This window comes from Ictidomys tridecemlineatus, chromosome 12 (assembly GCF_052094955.1).
Source record: "Ictidomys tridecemlineatus isolate mIctTri1 chromosome 12, mIctTri1.hap1, whole genome shotgun sequence".
Lineage (NCBI taxonomy): Eukaryota > Metazoa > Chordata > Mammalia > Rodentia > Sciuridae > Ictidomys > Ictidomys tridecemlineatus.
The window spans coordinates 69,145,031-69,165,304 of NC_135488.1; the positions used below are offsets into that span (position 1 = coordinate 69,145,031).

General features: G+C 46.2%; 1 protein-coding gene and 1 non-coding gene across 5 annotated transcripts in view; one reads left to right on the forward strand and one right to left on the reverse strand.

Moving 5' to 3' along the window:
• Positions 1-6,362, forward strand: part of Sertad2 (SERTA domain containing 2) — a 109,671-nt gene extending 103,309 nt beyond the window's left edge. For all 4 annotated transcript variants that reach the window (XM_078029112.1, XM_005322069.5, XM_078029111.1 and 1 more), the window contains one exon: positions 1,049-6,362. In XM_078029112.1, the coding sequence (XP_077885238.1) occupies positions 1,053-1,997 (945 nt within the window). In that variant the 5' untranslated portion in view covers positions 1,049-1,052 and the 3' untranslated portion in view covers positions 1,998-6,362. The remainder of the gene's footprint in view (positions 1-1,048) is intronic.
• Positions 6,363-12,030: 5,668 nt separating this feature from the next.
• Trnaa-ugc (transfer RNA alanine (anticodon UGC)) lies at positions 12,031-12,104 on the reverse strand. The gene has a single exon. It is a non-coding gene; the product is annotated as a tRNA-Ala (tRNA).
• Between the last annotated feature and the right edge of the window lie 8,170 nt (positions 12,105-20,274).

Genomic DNA, 20,274 nt, shown 5'->3' on the forward strand with positions numbered 1-20,274 from the left:
GTTGGAAGTGAGATCTGAGGCACAGGCTGCTGGATTTGAGATGGTTCTCTGATGGTGGAAGCTGTGAAAAGAGGTAATGACAGCGTGACCACAGAGTTGGAAGGGTCACTGTGTAGAAGGCAACAACCAACTGAAGACCAGGACTCAGAAAGGAGTTTTAAAATTCAACCCATTATCAAATTGCAAGGCCTAACACGGGGACCTTGTTCATTTGAAGTACATATGTATCTGTAGAATCACAGTAGGTATTTCCTTATGAAATGTCTCAAGTATCCAAACAGCAGTACCTATAATCAGAGCAGATTACTTTAAAATTAATGCAGTTACATTCAGACATGACCTTGTGCAGTGAAACTGAGCCAAGGAGAAACTTGGATTCTCCACTTGATTCTGGAGTGAAAAGCAGTGGCCGCTCCGTCTCTGTGGTCATTTAACACAGGCCAAGTGTTTCACCACATGTCACCCAACAGGCAGGAAGGCTCTGATGCATAATGAGGAAGGAAAAGGCATTTTGAAAGCACACACAGTTCTACCAAAATTGTACACCTTCCTCCTTCTCTAATTTTTTTTTTTAATCGTTCAAGATGCGTTAAAGCTGTAATTTATGACACCTATATCTGTTTAGGTCATAGCGTTGTAAGTGTTTTCTTGAGCTTTAAAAATAAATCCGTTTGGGGAAGGGAAATTGAACCTGCATGATAATGTTAGGCATGCGAACGCAAGCACATGAGCTGAGAAAGTCAAAATCACAGTTTCCATGGTAACTCCTAACTTGTCTGTGTCGTACACATTTCTCAAGAAATACATTCGCCAGACTACCTAGCGATAAAAACTGTTCTGCAGGCATATGAGGGTAGATTTCCCAGTTTTCTCTCTTTCTGAAAGGTCTTCCCCCAATTAATCCATCTGCTCTTCTAAATCACCCAGGCAAGAAACTGAAGTCCAAGTTCTGACGTCTAAGTCAGCACCTTTTTTTTTGTTTGTTTGTTTTATGGTGGAGATTAGCCTTTGTGTGATTCATGCCATTTCCTGCCTTTCTCCTTTGCAGATATATGTTGGGTAAAGGAGGAAAACGGAAGTTTGATGAGCATGAAGATGGGCTGGAAGGCAAAATCGTGTCTCCCTCCGACGGTCCATCCAAGGTGTCTTACACCTTACAGCGCCAGACTATCTTCAACATTTCCCTTATGAAACTCTATAACCACAGGCCCCTGACAGAGCCCAGCTTGCAAAAGACCGTTTTAATTAACAACATGTTGAGGCGGATCCAGGAGGAACTCAAGCAGGAAGGCAGCCTGAGGCCCGGGTTCACCCCCTCCTCCCAGCCCAGTGATTCCCTGAGCGACAGCTACCGAGAGGCCCCGCCTGCCTTCAGCCACCTCGCACCCCCTCCCGCCCTTCCCTGTGACCTCGGAAGCACTACACCCCTGGAGGCCTGCCTCACCCCGGCCTCCCTGCTGGAGGACGACGATGACACTTTTTGCACTTCGCAGGTTGTGCAGCCCGCAGCTCCTACCAGACTCTCCCCTCCAGCCCTCCCGCCCGAGAAGGACAGCTTCTCCTCTGCCTTGGACGAGATCGAGGAGCTCTGTCCCACATCTACCTCCACAGAGGCCACCGTGGCAGCGACTGACAGCTTGAAAGGGACCTCCAGTGAGTCCAGCATCCAGAAACCCGAGGGGCCCCAGGAGGGCCGTACGGATGACTCAAAACTGATGGACTCTCTGCCTGGGAATTTTGAAATAACCACGTCCACGGGTTTCCTGACAGACTTGACCCTGGACGACATCCTGTTTGCTGACATTGACACGTCCATGTATGATTTTGACCCCTGCACATCTGCGTCGGGGGCAGCCTCAAAAATGGCCCCTGTGTCGGCCGATGACCTCCTCAAGACTCTGGCTCCTTATAGCAGTCAGCCCGTCACCCCGAGTCAGCCTTTCAAAATGGACCTCACAGAACTGGACCACATCATGGAGGTGCTCGTTGGGTCCTAAGACCCGGGGACTCCGAGACCTGACCCCACCGCCATGCCCGCCCAGACACTGCGAGCGTCTCCCCACAACCCTGACAATTCTCCGCACTGTGCATGCACCCTTGCCTGCCTTTTTCAGAGAAAAAAAGAAAATTTTACAAAAGGATCACACTAGTTTTTGCTTTGAGCAGAGTTGGAGTGCCTTCATCCAAGTATGACCACTTTTAATATGCTTTTTTTGAGTGGTTCCTCAGAGACCTACTACCCTGGTATAGGAAAGAGTCCATTTGAAGACAATGTTGCTAATGTTGAATGGCAAACATAAACAGTTCGAGTGAAGCACAAGGATTAAGTTGGAAAAGCTGTAAATTGCATGTGCATATTTGTCTATTTTTTCTATAAGTTTTAATGCAAGAGGTAAAAAAGAAAAAATATATATATATATATTATTTAGATAATCTCAGTACCTTTCCTGGCATTTTCGCCCTGTATAGGTTGACCCGGCAAATCAGCCTTTTTAGAGGCATTAAGTACTCCTCGTAAGTGTTGCATTTACATGGCTGTTTAGAAAACTGCTGCCCAAATTTATTTTATATTTTTGTACAGATTCTGCAGTTTATGATATTGTTTTTCTAAAAACAAATGCTGTTTATACATATGAGATAGCTATTTTGATAGGATTTGCTCACATAGTTCCTGCAAACTTCAGATGTACAAGTTGCACTTGTACTTTTATAGAGTTGTAATGTTTTATATGTGTATGGTGCAAGAGAAAATTGGATCAAATCAATCTGCAGTTGATGTCCCCAAATGCAAACACACACACACACACACACACACACACACACACACACAGCGCTTTAAGAAAGGGCCAGGTGATATCACACCCAAATTTCACAAGCACCATCCCTCTGGCACAAACACCCGCCAGTACTGTGACTTCCAAAGCCAGAGCCGCATCTGCTCATCAAACTTGCATTAAGCAATTGGCGGGAGGTGGCCATGGAACTCGGGGTTGGAGTGATGGTTCTCCTTAGCTTCCTCTGTGGGGGGACGGCTATCATCTTACTTAAGAGTGTATTTATGCCAAGTTTGCGCTTTTAATTGTTTTTATTTTTATTTTTTTAATGAAAACCCAAATCTTTCCCTTTTTGGCGTAATTTTTATGATGAACCAGAAATTTTACATACAAACAAAATTTTATGAAAAGCAACCAACCTCTTCATGGAGCTGAGCCCTATTGCAATGCTCAGGGCTCATAAAGAAGAAATTCTTTCCAGAAGGCATCCATCATGTTGCTAAATTGTCTTTTCCAGCGTCCTTTCCCTAGAGCTTTTGTTCCCTCTGTTGCTAAGAGCTGGAAATGGCATCCTCATGATCACCACAGTGAGCTCGGCTCGCTTGCCTCGCCTCGGCCGGGATGCACTCTTCCTCCAACATCCACGACTCTTGAAGCTGGAGTTCCTCACTTTGCATCACAGCATCTGGTCTCGTTGCTTTCTTAAATCAACTGCTAATTTAACCACACTTTATAAGGCTGTTTCACCCAAATACACAGACAGGAATTTCTATGCATGTTTTCCCCTCCTCCCCTACGCCCCCCACCCCCCGGAGACCCTTAAGAAGTAGCTTTTTATTCCTAGTGGTGTACATTTAATTTTAAAACATTTGCAATGTATCATGCTTGTTGCCGAGATTGTTTGTGGCCTTTCTGTTTCAGTTTTCTCTTTCTTCCAATGGTACTTTAGCTGTTGAGTGCAGGTTACAACCTATATTGTTATGCAGGTGGCTTCTTTAGGAATAACTTTTATATTTATTTAAAAAATTTTAAATTATGGGATTTTGTTTTGTTGTTATTGTTGTTGTCGTCTGTTGTTGGTCATTTGTCAATATTCAGTCACCAATTCTGCTCACTTCTTGCCATGGATAAAATTGGGTCTCTCTGGCCAATTAAAAAAGTCAACTTGAGAAAATGGCACTTTAAACAAGCCATAGATAGTTTTATTTTTATAATGCACATGGCAAAGCAAATGCGTTTGTGATGAAGGACCTGCTCATCTAAGCAAGAGATTCGGGTATGATACGATTAAATCTTTTCTGCATTCTAATTTGCTTTTTTCTCCCACTCGAATGTGTCTTTAAAGGCTAATTATCAACTCAGTAGAGCAATGAGAAACTGATCAAATTGCAACTCGTTCTCCTACAAGCAACCTCCACGCAAACACCTCTTACTGCTGCACATGTGTCATTTCCTTTGATATAGGACCAGGGACCATATAATTAAGGTTAGAGTTGTTATCGATGCTTCCAGTGTCGCCGAGCTTCCCTTTCTTATAAGGAGACGGGCCTGCCCAGGCTGCATGCATTGTACAACTGGAGGACCCTGCAAACTGGCCACGTGCTGCACACATCTACATACATACACACACACAATAGTGTTGATTATTCTGAACAATAACAGGGTAAAGCAGTTGATTTGCCATTGTTAAAAACTGATTTACAGTAACTTAGAACAACTGTACTTTCGTTGGATTACCAAACCGTGTGTTTAAACAAATCCCATATGTTGGGCAACAGTTCAAATAAGCACAGAGAAGCGCTGCCCAAACTTGGTTCTCTGACTCTGGTGTATTTGTAAGGCTGGGCTTCAAAATCAAAACAAAAACCCCCGGCGACAGCAGGCAAGTGCTTTTTAACTCTGAAACCCTTGCCATAAACTCTTGATGCTCACGGTCTAACAGAGATGTTCATGGGTAGCCAATGGCCCATTTTCAGAAAGAGTGAAGCCTTCCAGAGTTCAAAGTGTCTTTGTGTCCTATTTTTACCAAGCCATGTCCCAACAGAGAGGAGTAGGAGCCGGAGTGGGATCTCCACATCTCAGTTCCAGTGCAGGATGTGCTTCCAAATGCCTCTTGGCAGCAGTTCCTTCCCCTTTATGAGTGGCATCCAGAGCCAGGCAGGCAACTTGAGGTACCTTTAATGAGAAAGATGGGCTGGGTGGGGCTGGGGCTGGGAGAGGACAATTATTGTCAGTGATGTGCAATGAAGTGACAAGATGAGAGCAGAATCATAAGAGCTTTGAATTTGAAGTGATTTTTTTCCCATAAGTTATTTATTCCTTTTTTTTTCTGTGTAAATATATTTATTTTACTGTGGAGCTCTAACAACATCTGGATGGTAATGTGCAGAATGTATGGTAGGAATGTATTCTCTTGTAGGAATGTAAATCTGTATTAAAAGGGGGTCCAAGCCAGACCCCCATGGGTCTTCTCATCAGATACACAGTCCACATCCACTTTTACTGTCTCTTCTAATATGGGTCTATTTGAAATATGCAAAAGGTATGGATGAGGAATGTTTTAATACCTCCAAATTTTTAAGAAAATCAAGCATCAAAGGGTTGATATTTTTAAAAGTTTTCTTAGTAGCACTTTCTCTTGATGACAGAAAGGGGCAACCACACGGGCACCCACCTTCATACCAAAGGGTGAGAAATGGCCAGAGCCTCCTACCACCCCTGAGTGTCTTTATCAATTGAACTTTTTATCGCCATAGCCCCTTGGAGTGCCCCCAACCACCCTGAGGTCAATCAAGAAAAATTTCTTAATAAGCTCCAAAGAGCCAAAGTATCAACTTACAGATCATTTTTAAAGCTTAAATTTATTAACCACCTTTGCGGTAAACAAATGAATTATGAATACCGCAGGGGCAGCCTTCTTAAGTGACAGATGTAAAAAAAAAAAGACTCTGTGCAGCGATTGTTATTCTACTCTCTCTGAATTGTCTTAATTTCAAAACTTTGCTGTTACAAATTGGACCTTTATACCGTTTTCTGAAAAGATTGAAAAGAGCATATTTAACCTGTCCTGACTGTAAATGGTTAACTCCTGTAATTGCCCCACACATGGTGGGGGGCAGCAAGGTGTTCCTGTCCTGCTTTTATGTACAATTGTTCTCAATGCTTCCAAGAATGAGTCTAAATGGTTCTTGAAAATTAGCCAGGATCAAATGCTATTGCAGACAAAGCCAATAAAAAAAAACTTTGGACTTCTTTTGGGGATAATAAGTTTGGAAGAGAAGTGCAGTCCACATGTACAAACAACCAAGATTTCGAAAAAGATGTACATAGTGACATGTTTGGTGCATGGGTTTTGAGGAAGGCTTTTTTTTTTTTCTTGTCAAAAAGGAGGTGTGACCTTTCCCCACAGACCTGAGAGCTGTGCCTTTTCTATGCAATATTACAGACGTCACATCGGAACCCAGAGGGCTGTGTTCAATGTAGGTTCGGGCTGTAATCTAAACAATTGGACAGATTAAAATGTACATGGAAATGAGCAGTCTTACTTTTGTAGTTTTATATTATACAATAAACAGTTAAAAGATGGGAGATTCGTGTTTGCAGTTCTTTTGATGATTTTTGTGGGGGTGGGGGTGGGGGTGGAGGGATTGCTGGGAATGGGTTTCCCATGTGCTAGGCAAGCCCTCTACCCATTTGCCTAGCACAGGACCTAACCCAGGGTCTTGTCCACAGAGATTCTGCCAGGATTGGTGCTCTCTGTCCTCCTGAGCCACTTTGGTCTCCAGAACCACCTTCTTTCCTGGTTCTCTCTAGACATCATTTTTGCCAGGGTTTAGCCCATGACCAGTTCTCCAAGCCTGTACCCTGTCCACTGCCGGCTTTCCCAAGGCTATCTCACCCACTCAGGAGTCTCAAAACTAGTTGCCAGCTCCTGCCTTGCTCCTGAGCTCTGGACATCAATGTCAAATTCTAGAATTTTTCATCTCACACACAATGTGTCTCAAAATCAGCCTCTTCTCCCCGGAGGCCAAGCCTGCAGTCCTCACCCTGTTCCCAGGCTCCACATGTGAGGCACAGGGCCCAATCCTAGCCTCTTGGTCCCTCTGCTGCCTTCTTGCCAATACTCCTCTGCCCCCCACCATTGCACCTGCTTCCTAACTGGTCTCCTCCAGGCTTGCCTCTCTAGCATCTCTGACACTGAAGGTGACTGCCAGAACACCAGCGGTGATTGCTGCCCATTCTCCTGGAGTTCCCGATGATAACCCTCCCACGAGCTTCCAGGGGCTAGCTGGGCCACCTTGGATGGAATCATGGGATCCAGCTTACCTTGTCCAGGCCATTCTGGGCTACTAGATCAGCTGGATAGGAGAGAGCTGGAAATTAAATGTAAAATAATGGAGGGGTGGGGTGGGGGTAAGTAATGGGTGAATTGTGGCCTCCAAAGATGATAGGTCCAGTACCTCCAAATGTGACTTTAATTTGACAATAGGATCTTTGGCAGAAATAAATGATTTAGCATAATGATATAACTAAGGGAAGTCATTCAACCTCTCTACTTTCGAGGACAAGAAAAAGTCATATCTCAAGTGCTTTGAAAATGTTGGCCGTACAATAAAAATGCAAGTTATGAATGTTACCTCTCTCCTCTCTTGCCTACAACTGTGCCTGGCACATAGCCAGCACAAATGTTTGTTGAATTAAAAGAGGGAGGGAAATCCTGTGATTGGCTCTTCCTTATGGAATGAGAGAAGCACAGTGCTCCGAAGCATCACTGTCTGTTGCAGGGTCTTCTCCCCACCTCCCTTGCGTGGGCCCCAATCCCAGCACACAGCTGCACTGTGCCTGTGACCTTGTCTTCTCCTTCTGCCTGTAGAATGTCCGTCATTTAAAAGTCAAGCTCAAATGCCTGTCCACAAAGTCACCTCTGCAACTCTGCAGTCAAAACCTGCCTCTCTCCTGGGCTCCTCCAGGGCTCTGGGCCCCTGCACATGCACTTGCTGCTCCTGTGGTGCCTTAAGGTTAGCATTGCACCATGGGTTTCCTCCGCTGCTCTCCAAGATTCTTGAAGATCAGCGACCCTATGGTGTTCATCTTTCCCAGGGGTCAGCACACTATAGCCAGTAGTTCAGGTCCTGCCCACTGCCTGTTATTGTTAAAAAAAAAAGTGACCCTAGGCCTGGCCCCATGGCTCACGCCTCAAATCCCAATGGCTCGGGAGGTTGAGGCAGGAGGATCGCAAGTTCAAAGCTTAGCCTCAGCAAAAGCAAGGTGCTTAGCAATTCAGAGAGATCCTGTCTCTGAATAAAACACAAAATAGGGCTGGAGATGTGGTTCAGTGTTCAAGTGCACCTGAGTTCAATCTCTGGTACCAAAAAAGAAAAAGTGATCCTAGAACATGGTCGTGCTCCCTTATCTATAACTAGCCTGTGGCAATTGTCACACCATGATGGCAGAGTTGCAGTTGAGACCACCCTGTGGCCCTCATAGCCAAAAGATTTGCATTTCGGTCCTTTACAGAAAGCATTTGCCAAACCCTGATATTTGCAGCACACGTGATTCTTTTTTTTTTTTTTTTTTTAAGAGAGAGTAGGAGGGAGAGAGAGAGAATTCTTTTTTTTAATATTTATTTTTTAGTTCTCGGCGGACACAACATCTTTGTTGGTATGTGGTGCTGAAGATCGAACCCGGGCCGCACGCATGCCAGGTGAGCGTGCTACCGCTTGAGCCACATCCCCAGCCCAGCACACGTGATTCTTAAAACAGTGCTTGACCAAAGATGGGACAGGGTCACACACCTCTGGAGAAAGGAATATAGCACCTGGTCGGGGGGGGGGGGGGGGGGTCCAAGGTCACTGAGTGCTGGAGGTGGGGGGGGGTGCAAGGGCCTGAGGGGGCAGAGCAGTCAGGAAAGCCACACAAGAGTGGACATCTTCAGAGAGGTCAGGACCAATGAGAAGAGAAGCCTTAGATATGGATGCTGTGCTCAAAGAGCCAATTTCATGCATGTGAAAACTGAGCCCCAGAGAGGGAAGCGATCATGGTCTAAAGAAAAACAGTTTATAGCATTGGGGTTCCAGTTTTGGCTTTGCAACCAAGACCACATAAGTTTGAATCCTCATTGACAACCTGGAATGTCGGACACATTGCTGAACCTCTGTACCTTGCTTTTGCATTTATAAAATGGACTGAATAATTGAGCTATCTCGTGGAATGCTGAGGATTAAATGAGTTGATGAACTTAAACCACTTAGAGTAGTTCTAGTACATTAAAAATAAAATTATAAGAAGTCCACAAATGTTGGCTGTAGCTAACATCAGTGGCCAAAATCCATGTCATTCTCAGGGTTGTATAGAGTGGACCCTAAGCAAAATCTGGGGTGACTTCAATGCTGAAAGCATGTTTGATAGGGGGACACTGTGACTCCCAGATACCATGCTTGTTTGTGGGGTCAGCTATTTTCTTTCAGAGAACACTGCTGCAGGCATCCGTGGCCATCTGTGAGTCCGCACTCCCTACTGCCTCCTCCATCTTTCAAGATTCTTTTGTTCCTCTCAGAAGGTAATCTTTGACTGAATCAGAAATAAGAGTCCCCAGGGTCACCATTTACTGAGTGCTCACATGTGTCTGACGCTGCTAAGTGCTGGTGTTCATGATTTTGTGAACCCTCCTACCCCCAACTCCCCGGAGGTTTTTCTTACCACCCCTGCTTTACAGAGAGGTTAAGCAGCTTCCTAAAGATCAGAGAGCCAGCAAGTGGCAGAGCTGGTATCATGGCCTGGGTCTCTCTCTTATAACCCCTTCAGGACACCATTGTCTTCCGCTTGAGGCTGAGCAGGGTGAGAGGGCAGGAGACTGTGTTCTAATGTGAGGAACCCTGCATAGTCATCCCACCTCTCCTCTTCATGGGGCTCCATGGATCCCTAGTAGCACACTAGCAGCATTGTCCTGAGGAACAAGAGAAGAAAGGTGTCCAGGTGGGGCCAGCCGTGAAACAGGAATTGAGATCCTTCTTTCAGGACTGAGTACCCCAGGTTCTCTTGTCCTGGCTCTGTGTGACCTTGGGCCAGTCTTTTCCCCTCTTGGGGTCTCAGGGGCAAAAAGAAGGAGGCAGGACATACGTGATCCTCCCTGGCTAGCCTTTAAAGTCACAGGAAGTGGGGCTCACTAGCATCTCTGGGCATGGGGTGCCAGCCTCAAGGATTTTGCAAAAGCTCTTGGGAGGAGAACTGCTGGCCTAAGGTGCCAGCCCTCGAGGCATCTGGGATGGTGTGGCCTTGTGCCTGACAGGGGAAGCACACAGGCTGGCTTTGTCCCTGGAGCTGGGAACCCCCTCTGCAGAAGGCTGTCCCCCCACCCCCCACCCCGCAGGGCGGCCAAGCTGCCAGCTGCTAGCAAGGCCTATTGTTCAACAGTGACAAGAAATGGCTGCGGGAGCACAGGCCGGAGAAAGGCTGGAGGCAGGGGGAGGGGTGGGCGGGCTGGAAATCGGCTCCCAGCCCTGGCTCCCCTGGGGGCCGGCCTGTGCGCCGGAGAGGAGTCGGAGACAAACACCCCTCCAGTGGTCTGTCCCCTCCCTCCTTAGGGTCTCCTGGACTGGGCGAGTTTGTGGGCGGAAGTGTGTGGCGCTGTTTTGTGTCTTAGTGGAGGAGTCAGGCTGCCTGTGGAGAAGGATTGATGGTCACTTGTGTCCCAGCGGAGTGACCGAAGGCAGTGCCAGGTGGCTGAGTGCTTTGAAACCGATTTCCAAGTCCACGGGGCCCATGCTCTTGCTGCGGCTGGAGAGGGCCCAGTGACGGTGACGACCCTTGACGTGGGGATTTGGTTTCATGATGTAGGAAGCATTTCTTGAACACTCAGGGTTCTGGTTTTGGTTTTCAGTTCTTGTGATGATCCTGGACGGTGGCTGAGCAGCCTGGGTGAGCTGGGGTGCAGAGGGGCGCAGGCCCCACTGGATAAGGGACTAGAAGGATGCCTGCAGTTCCACCCTGGGTCCCTGTCCTTTGTCACACTCCAGTGATTTAACCCTTGTGGCTTAAATAAGCTGACTGGGGGCTTGGTGCTGCGGAGAGCAGGATCTCAGCTGGCCGCCAGCAGACCAGGTGTTCGCTCAGAGCTCTGTCATAGGGACTCCATGGGAACTGATCTCCCCTTTCTGTCCCTGGGAACCCCTCTCCCTGAATCTCAAACACACACAGCCACAACTCAGAGGGCAGGAGAGTCTCAGCTCTGGGGCAACCACTGCCCTCTCCATGGAACCCTCCCAGAGGAAGTTTGGCACTGGCTGGGTTAACCCAGCTTTGAGACAAATCCGGGTCCCTCTTCACCACATTGCTGTCCCCAAGCCTTGCCGGTGCAGAACACCCCCGCCCCATGCCTTGGTCTCTCAGTCAGTCCCTCCCAGTCTCCCTCCTGTATTACTGTTGAAAAATGAGCTCTCCTGTCACTGGGCAGCTGGGTCAGCCTAGGGATGTCTGATGCCAGCGACCTCTGAGTCCTTTTGAGCTCAGAGTTTTTAGGGTCTGGTGTGCCGAGCTCTAGCTCCTGGGCTTCCAGGCAGGCCTGGGGGGTGCTGGGCAACTCCAGGACTTGGTTCATTGAAGTCAGGGGATCTGAGTCGCCCACCAAGAAAGGCCCCAAGCCTCCCTGTGGGGGCTTACCTGCAGGCCCGGGGGGTGCGGGGTTTGAGGGGGACCTGAGGCTGCCCCCTGAGTGCCTGGCTCCCAGCCCCCCAGAGCTGCCCAGCCCCCTGCTATGGGGTCTTTTGAGGTAGTGGTTTCTCTGTTTCCAGGTGGGCCTGAGCACTCTGAGCATGCGCAGTTAGCTTGCAGGTGTGGTGCGAGAGTGGGACTGTATGGCTCTGCTTTGCACCTCCCTGATACGCTGCCCAGCTGCCCAGGGCCCAGGCTACATTGTGGGTCATTGTGGAGATGCCACCAAGCAGAAAGCTTAGACATATCCCTCACTGGTTTGCAGCTGGCTCAGAGAGTAATGAGAGGCCAGGAATACTTTCTGGTCCCCAGTTCCTAATTGTCTGCATCCCTGGTCTGCCTGGCTCTTCAAAATGGCCCTGGGGAATAACAGGCCAATCAAGAGATCTTTGGAAGAAAGAAGGGCTCACCACCACCTAGAGCAGTCATTGCTGGTCATAAGAAGCCAGAGGCCAGAAAAGGACCCATGTGATGGGTCTTGCTGGTGGCAGCAAGAAGATGGGCTGGGCCACCACACAGTAGGGAGCCCTTGTGATGTGTGAGCTCCTTGTGGTGCTGGGGATTGAACCCAGGGCCTTGTGCTTGCAAGGCAAGCACTCTACCAACTGAGCTATATCCCCAGCCCAGCATGGGTTCTTCCATTGAATGAAGCTTACAGGCTCATCCTCCAGTGCTCCCACCCCACACCAAAATCCTCAAAGTCACTCTTGACTCTCCCCTTTTCTGTTCACATCCATTCTCAACAGATCCCCAACCTCCCTGCTACCAGCAGAACCCCACCCCCCACCCCCGGATTATCACAACAGCCTCTACCTGGTCTACTGGCCCCCACCCTTGTTTGGATACTGCATACTCAACAGAGCACCCAGAGTGATCCTTTGGAAATAAACGAGGGTGCTGGGTGTGGTGGTGCTCACCTGTAATCCCAGCCATGGAGGAGGCTGAGGCAGGAGTCACAAGTTCAAGGCCAACCTTAGCAATTTAGTGAAGCCCTAAGCAACTTAGAGAGACCCTGTCTCAAAAAATGAAAAAGGACTGGGGTTGTAGCTCAGTAAACCCAAGTACCCCTGGGTTCAATTCCCAGTACCAGAAAAAGAAGAAGGAAGGAAGGAAGGAAGGAAGGAAGGAAGGAAGGAAGGAAGGAAGGAAGGAAGGGGAAGGGGAAGGGGAAGGGAAGGGAGGACGGACAAAGACACAAAGAGATACAAATAAAAAAATAAATGAGTTCTGTGCTTCTCTATAGGAGCACCTGGGGATCCTGAGAACATGCAGATTCTCACTCACCTAGTTGGGGTGGGCCTGGGATTTTATTTCTAGCAAGTTCCCAAGTCATACTGATCTATGAAAACCACTGAGAAGCCAAAAGCTAACATTATGTTTCTCCTGTGCTCCAAGGATTCTTCTGGGTTTCTGCCTGCCTGCCTGTCTTCCTCTATCCTTTGCTCTCTTTCTTTCTTCTTTCTTTTTTTCTCTTTCTTTTTTCCAGTACTGGAGATCAAACCCAGGGCCTGGTACATGCTGGACCAGCCCCACCACTCTCCACTGAGCCACTCCCCAGCCCTGGCCTGGCTGGCTTGGACTAAAACCCACAGTTCTTGTGATGGCTTTTGTAGCCACTCCACACCTCCCCGCAGTCCCACTCACTTGGTTCCAGCTCCAACTGTCTCCAGTTCCTAGAGCGAACCTACCAGAGTCCTCCTCTAGGCTTCATGCAGCCTGTTCCCTCTGCCTGGCTCACTCCTCCCTCCTGCCTGCTCTGCCCACCCACCACCCAGTACCTCTGGCTCACAGGCCCCTGTCCTGCTTGCCTTTTCTTCATAGCACATGCTGTTTTCTCATAGCACACCTCAGGGTTGATTTGATCATTTCGTCTCCCTCATGGAATTGTACAGTCTGGGAGGACCAGGGGTGGGGGTGGGGTGGGGTGGGGTGGTGGTGTAAGTGGGAGGGGGAGGGGAAAGGAGTGTATAGTGTCTGCCTCCTGGGACTCCAGGCCAGAGCAAATCCCCCACAGAAGGACAGTAATAGTAATAGGGGAACCCTGTGGACAAGGCTGAGGGGCAGGACAGTCATGGTAGATATTCTTTTTTTTTTTTTAATATTTTATTTTTTAGTAGTAGTTGGACACAGTACCTTTATTTTATTTATTTATTTTTATGTGGTGCTGAGGATCGAACCCAGGGCTTCCCACATGCTAGGTAAGCGCTCTGCTGCTGAGCCACAACCCCAGCCCTGGTAGATGTTTCTTGACCTCTTTTTATGTCTGCGCTGGGCTAAGTGTTGTCCATGGATTATCTCATTTCATCTCCACTACAGCAAGGCAGGCCCTGTAACTGCCACCCATTGGAGTTTGACCTCCTGCTCTGCTGGCTACCCCGTAGCTCACGAGGGTCTCCCTCTCTCCCTGGGCCAGTGACCTGACTTCCTTATCCAATCCTATCTTGTCCCAGAGCCAACATTTGGCAACCTACAAGAAGGAGAAGCTTCTAACCCTGTATCCCTTCAGACCAAAGGAGCAGGCCCTGTCCCTGGGTCATGGAATAATCCAACCCCTGCAACCAGGGACACTGTGAAGATTGAGAGGGCTCACCTGGAGGGAGAAGGCCTGAAGACACCATCCCAGGTGAGAGAATTAATGGACATAACATTTCTAGGCTGGTCTTGTGAAAGATGTCCCACCCCACCCCACACGGCATCCACCCCCTGCCTCCAGGGCTACTCCTCCATGTCTCCCTGTCTCCATGATGAGGCCTGTTGGCAACTAGTGTGGAGGGAGAGGGGCTGCCAGGCCCTGACCTGAAAGAAAGGGGAGTGGACACCAATGTTTTAAAAATTATTAATTTTTTTTTACAATAGATTTTATTTACCCAGAGCATTCTTAGGTTTACAAAAAAATCTCCAAAAAAAAAAAAAGTACAGAGTGGAGCTGGTAATGTAGCTCAGTGGTAGAGTGCATTCTAACACACACAAACACACACACACACACACACACACACACACACACACACACACACATGGGTTCCCGTGTGTGTGTCCTCTCCCTCCCCCCTCAGGGTTCCTCTATTACTAACATTTTGCATCCGTGTGTTACAATTTGTGACTGTTGATGAGCCAATAGTGATATATAATTATTAACCAAAGTTCACTGTTCGTACCAGAACTCACTGTTGGTGTGGTACATTCTGTGCATTTTAACAAATTTAATGACATGTGTCCACCATTATTATATCTTATAGAATAGTTTTACTACTCTGAAAATTCCCTGTTCCACCTGTTCACTCCTCACCTCTCCACCAGAATCCTGGCAACTATGGACGTTTTTACTATCTCCATGGTTTTGCCTTTTACAGAATGTCATATACAGTAGTTGAAAGCATACAGCATGAGGCTTTTCAGACTTAGCAATACTCATTTAAGGTTCCTCTATGTCTTTTCATAGTTTGATAGCTTTTGAGTCCTGAATTATATTTATATATATATATATATATTTTTTTCCTTTTTCTTTTTTGGTACTGGGCATTGAACACAGCACTTAACCACTGAGACATATCCCCAGCCCTTTTTATTTTATTTTATTTTTTTATTTTGAGATAGTCTTGCTAAGTTGCTTAGGGCCTCACTAAATTGCTGAGGCTGGCTTTAAACTGGTGATTCTCCTGCCTCAGCCTCCCCAGTCACTATGATTACAGGTGTGTGCCATGGTGCCCCACTAATTTATAATATCTCAATGTAATATTTTGTTGATTATGTTGAGCATAATTTTATATATTTGCTGATCATCGATATGCCTTTGGTGAGGTGTTTTTTCAAATCTTTGCCCATTTTTAAAACTGGATTGTTAATTTTCTTTCTTTTTAATATTTCTTTAGTTGTAGTTGGACACAATACCTTTATTTTATTTTTGTATTTATATGTGGTGCTGAGGATCGAACCCAGCACTGCACACATGCTAGGCAAGCGCTCTACTGCTGAACCAAAACTGCAGCCCCATCAATTTTCTTATTGAAGTGTTCTTTGTGTATTTTCAAAACCAGTCTTTTTGCAAGTATGTATTTTGTAAAGATTGCTCCTCATTCTGTGGCTTGTATTTTCATTCTCTTAACAATTTTACTTTTCAGAGCAGAATTTTTTTTTTTAATTTTATTGATGTCCATCTTAGTTTTTCTTAGTTTCTCACTTTTGGTGTTCTATCAAAAAAGTCATTCCCACATCCAAGATTGCCTAGATTTTCTCCTATGTCAACTTCCATGAGAAGATGTTGTTTGCATTTACATTTGTAAATTCTGCATTTTACATTTTGTAAATTTGTAGTTCTGCATTTTACACTAAGGTTTTTGATACATTTCAAGTTAATTTTTTGTTTCTTCTTCTTTTTGGCATTTTTGTATTTGTTTTCTTTTATGGTACTGGGGATTGCATGCTGAGTACATGCTATAATGCTGAGCTATACTCCCAATGCCTAGATTCATTTAAAAATTTTTTTCATTAAATACAGCTTTGTTAAATTCATTTTTATATGAATCCATGTCATATAATTTGTTTCAGCAGCATTTGATGAAAAGACTATTCCTTCTTTATTGAACTGCTTTTTGCTGTTTTATCAAACACTTGTTAAACTGTATTTGTGTGTGTCCATTTCTGGTCTATCTATTGCTCAAAATCAAAAATTACAGGGCTGGGGATGTGGTTCCATGGTAGAGCACTTGCCTGACATACCTGAGGCCCTAGATTCAATCCTCAGTACTACAAAAAGAAAAAAAAATACAGCAAATTTAGTTTAAAGATCTTAATTGGTTTTATTTGCAAATCTAAAATCAGGCAACATTTTATTCCATGAAATAAAATAAGCATTTCAATGAGGTGAGTAGAAGAGATTGGATTTATAAGGCTGGGCATAGTGGCGCACGTCTGTAATCCCAGCTACTTGGGAGGCTGAGGCAGGAGGATAGCAAGTTCAAAGCCAGCCTCAACAACAGCAAGGCACTAAGCAACTCAGTGAGACTCTGTGTCTAAAATACAGAATAGGGCTGGGGATGTGGCTCAGTGGTCAAGTGCACCTGAGTTCAATCCCTGGTATCCAAAAGAAAAAAAAAAAGAGAGAGAGAGATTGGTTTTATAGACAGAGAAGGGCTGAAGGAAGGAGAAATAAATAATTTTAAAAGCAGACTGGTCATTTCAAAGTTACTTTTACTTTTCCTTGTAAGTTAGAGACTGGGATACAGAACAATAAAAAATTGCTGATTAGTGAAGTTCAGGTTACAAAAAAAAGCAAAATGAACTTCATTATCATGCTGATTAAAACTGTCCTGGGAAACTTGGCTTTCACCTCTCTCACTGCTTTTCTCAGAAGATAAGAACTTAGTTTTGGGGGCTGGGGTTATAGCTCAGTAGTAGCATGCTTGCTTGCCATATACAGACACTGGGTTCAATCCTCAGTACCACATAAAAATAAATAAATAAAATAAAAGTATTGTGTCCATCTGCAACTAAAAAAACAATTTTTTTTTTTTTAAGTTACAAGGCAGTAAATTCTGAGGTTTTTTTTTTTTTTTTTTTTTTGTTTTTTAAAGGAACTTGGCTCTGGTGGAAGTCTAATGTGAGTGATTCCATTTTGACTTTTAGTCTGGACTATTAGAGCCTAGTGCAGGACCTTAGTCCAAACCAACAGCCTCCTCAAATTTTTATTTAACAGTGTTCTGGTCTACTTATCTATTCGTGTATCTGTTTTTCAATACCATGCTGCCTTGATCACTGTAACTTTATACAGTGAAATGGGGAGAGGCAGTCCAACTAACTTTGTTTTTCTCAACTTCAACATGTATTTAGCTATCCTAAGTCTTTGTTCTCCACATAAACTTTAGAATCAGTTTGCTAATATCTTACAAAATAATATGCTGGGATTTTGATTGTGATGATCGTCTTGAATCTCTAGATCGAGTTTAAAAGAATCGATGTCAGAGCAATATTGAGTCTTCCTAACCATGAATATGGACTTTCTCTGTTTACTTAGATCTTTGCTTTCATTCATCCGTGTTTTGCAGTTTTCCTCAAATAGATTTTTGCATGTGTTTTGTTAATTTTTTTTCTTATTTTGGAGTGCTAATGTAAATAGTGTCTTTAATTTGAAGTTCCAAAAACATTCAAAACTTCAACATTCTAAACATGAATCAGATTACCTCCTGGTTCCCCTACTTCATTTTCCCCACTAAACTTAAAGCTTAAAGGGTCATCTCCCTTCCTTGCCAGACCTCCCCTCCAACCTCAGCTTTCCCGTGTTCTCCCTCCCACAGAGCCATCATTGCACAAGCCTTTCTGACCTGAGACCACCCCTCCAAGCTCCATCCTGCCACAGAAACTTTGCACCTGCTACCCCTCGTTTTCTGTTATTGTGGACCCTCTCCTACCTCTATTTTTATAAACCAAAGACAGTTAAATATTAGTGATAATATAAGTTTCTTCTCCTCAATGTCTCACTCCTTGTAATCCTCCAAGTCTCAGCTTATGTGCCAACTTCTCATAGTGACCTTTTCTGGCCCCCCTCATCCCCATCTAGGCACATCACTGTTTTATATTCTCCAGCATTTATCACCATCAGAAGTCATCTCATGTGTTCATTTGTTTCCTGGTCTCTTACTTTCTTTCCCTCTTCTGGCATTCAGGAGTATGTTCCGAACAGTAGAGACCTTGACTTAGTGAGCAAGTCCCTTAGAGACCAGATAGGCTTTGGACCCTATTTGGTCCACCCTAAGGGAGGGGAAGTACGCACACCCACTTCACAATCATCTGATGCCATATTATCAGCTAGATCTCTGGTTGAGGAAGGAGCCTGATTCGCCTGACGTAGAACAACAGGGAAACCTGACATTTCTGCCCCTAAGTATTGAGGACCAAATTAATAATCTTCACCATCATGTGGTTGGAAGCAGAGGGAATGGGGTGAGAAGCAGCTCTGCTCTGGCATCACCCATTTGTTTCTCCAACTACCACTTCCTTCAGCCTATCCCACACTCAGCCACAGAATGGCTTTCCTTACATCACCACTCTCTCCTGCCCCATTGACAGTTCCTGGAGTCCCCTGCAAAGGATGTCTTTCTTCCCTCTCTCCCTAACCAAATCCTGCCCTTCTGGAGCTCAGATTTAGCTAGAGACATTCTCCAAGTCCACCTACAATACAAGTTCCTGGGCTTCTCCTATTGGGTGCCCAGATTAATTTGCTCAACTCACAGGGTTTCTTTGAGGACTACTGGACCCTGTTTCAGAGCTTAGGCAGGATGGGGATGGAGTACAGAGACTGAATGCCGCTTTGGCTGGTGTGTAGGACTTGTAGGAAGGGGAAGGAGAGGAGCCTGAGGGGCCTCCCACCTGGAAAGGACCTTTGGGGGCAACATCTCCTCCGTGATAGGGGCCACAATCCCCCGTGTACACAAGCTCAGGGAGGTCAGGTGTCATGCCCTTGAGGGGGATCCACGTAGTAGCAGTTCCCCCTCCCCTGCCTCCCCTCCCTTCTCTGAAGTGTGGAGCCAGCCGGTTTGACTCAAGTGGCAGGAAAAATGCCCCCCCTCCCCAAGCTGCTGCACATCTGTGCCCAGACAAAGCCAGCTATTAATCCTAGCCTTTGTGTGAGTGTTTGGGTGTTGAATTCCACTTGGATCTGCCGGCTTTTGGAAGGGGAGATTGGAGGGGATTTAGCAAGGACAAAAGGAACCCACTGAGTGGAATGGTGGGGCGGGGAAGCAGGGAAGCTAAGAAACCCAAGTGCATTCACTCCCAGGCTGGTCAGGCCTTCTGGGAGCCCAGCTTCAGCCAGAGCTGAGTGGCACCCGGATTCCCAGGGTCTGAGTCACAAAAAGGGGGCCACTTCCCAGAAAATAAAAACCACCAGTTCCACTGGCCTGACAGGGGTCTGCCTTTTACTCCAGCTGCTGCTCAGGGGCAGAGGCCCTGCTAGGACTAGGCACTGCTCCTTTCAGACTTGGAAACTCATTGCTCAGACAAGTCAAAGGGTGGGAGTCAGGAAGAGAGAGAAGAAGCCCCCAACCCCAGGGACCATGTCTAGACCAGAGAGAGGGTGCCAAAGCCACCAGGAGTCCCCAGCTGAGATAACAGCACTAAGGCGAGGGCCTGAACAAGAACGGAGGGCCAGGATGGGGTTGTCCAGGTCCCTGGTCTCTGGTGGAAGCTCAGTATTCAGGGAATACCATCTACACAAGTTCTAACTGGCTCAAGCATCAAACACGCAGAGTACCCCAGGATGGGGTTACACTGTGTGTATGTGTTGTGTGTGTGTGCGCGCACGTGTGCAAGTGTGAGCGTGTATTATAAGGGAAGGCAGTTCTGTGGGGAAGACCTGCATCCTGGGAAAGTGTTACTTGATTAGATTATTTAGCAGAAGCTCTGGTCTTGTTGCCAGACTGCTGGGCGGGCCGCCTGGGGTGGGAACTGAAACACCCTAATCTGCCCCTGCCCCTCCTACTTTGTTAATTTCATTTAAAACATGAGATTTCCCATCTGCAGGGATGTGACTCCAACCTCATGGAGTTGTCAAATCACACTAAGAAATACACATGATTTTAACTCTAGGTGGGTGTGGAAATACACACTCAAAGCTTCTCCCACCTTACCAGAGACACGAGGAGATATCATTCAATCACTGATTAATAGTTAATTGAATGATAACATTGTAAGACCAAATTCTGGGTTAGTTGCTGCTGGGCAGCAAATATAAAATGTGGTCCCTGATGCCTGCTTGCACGGTGATAAAGAAGCTTCTGGGCTTATTTAACTATTTGCT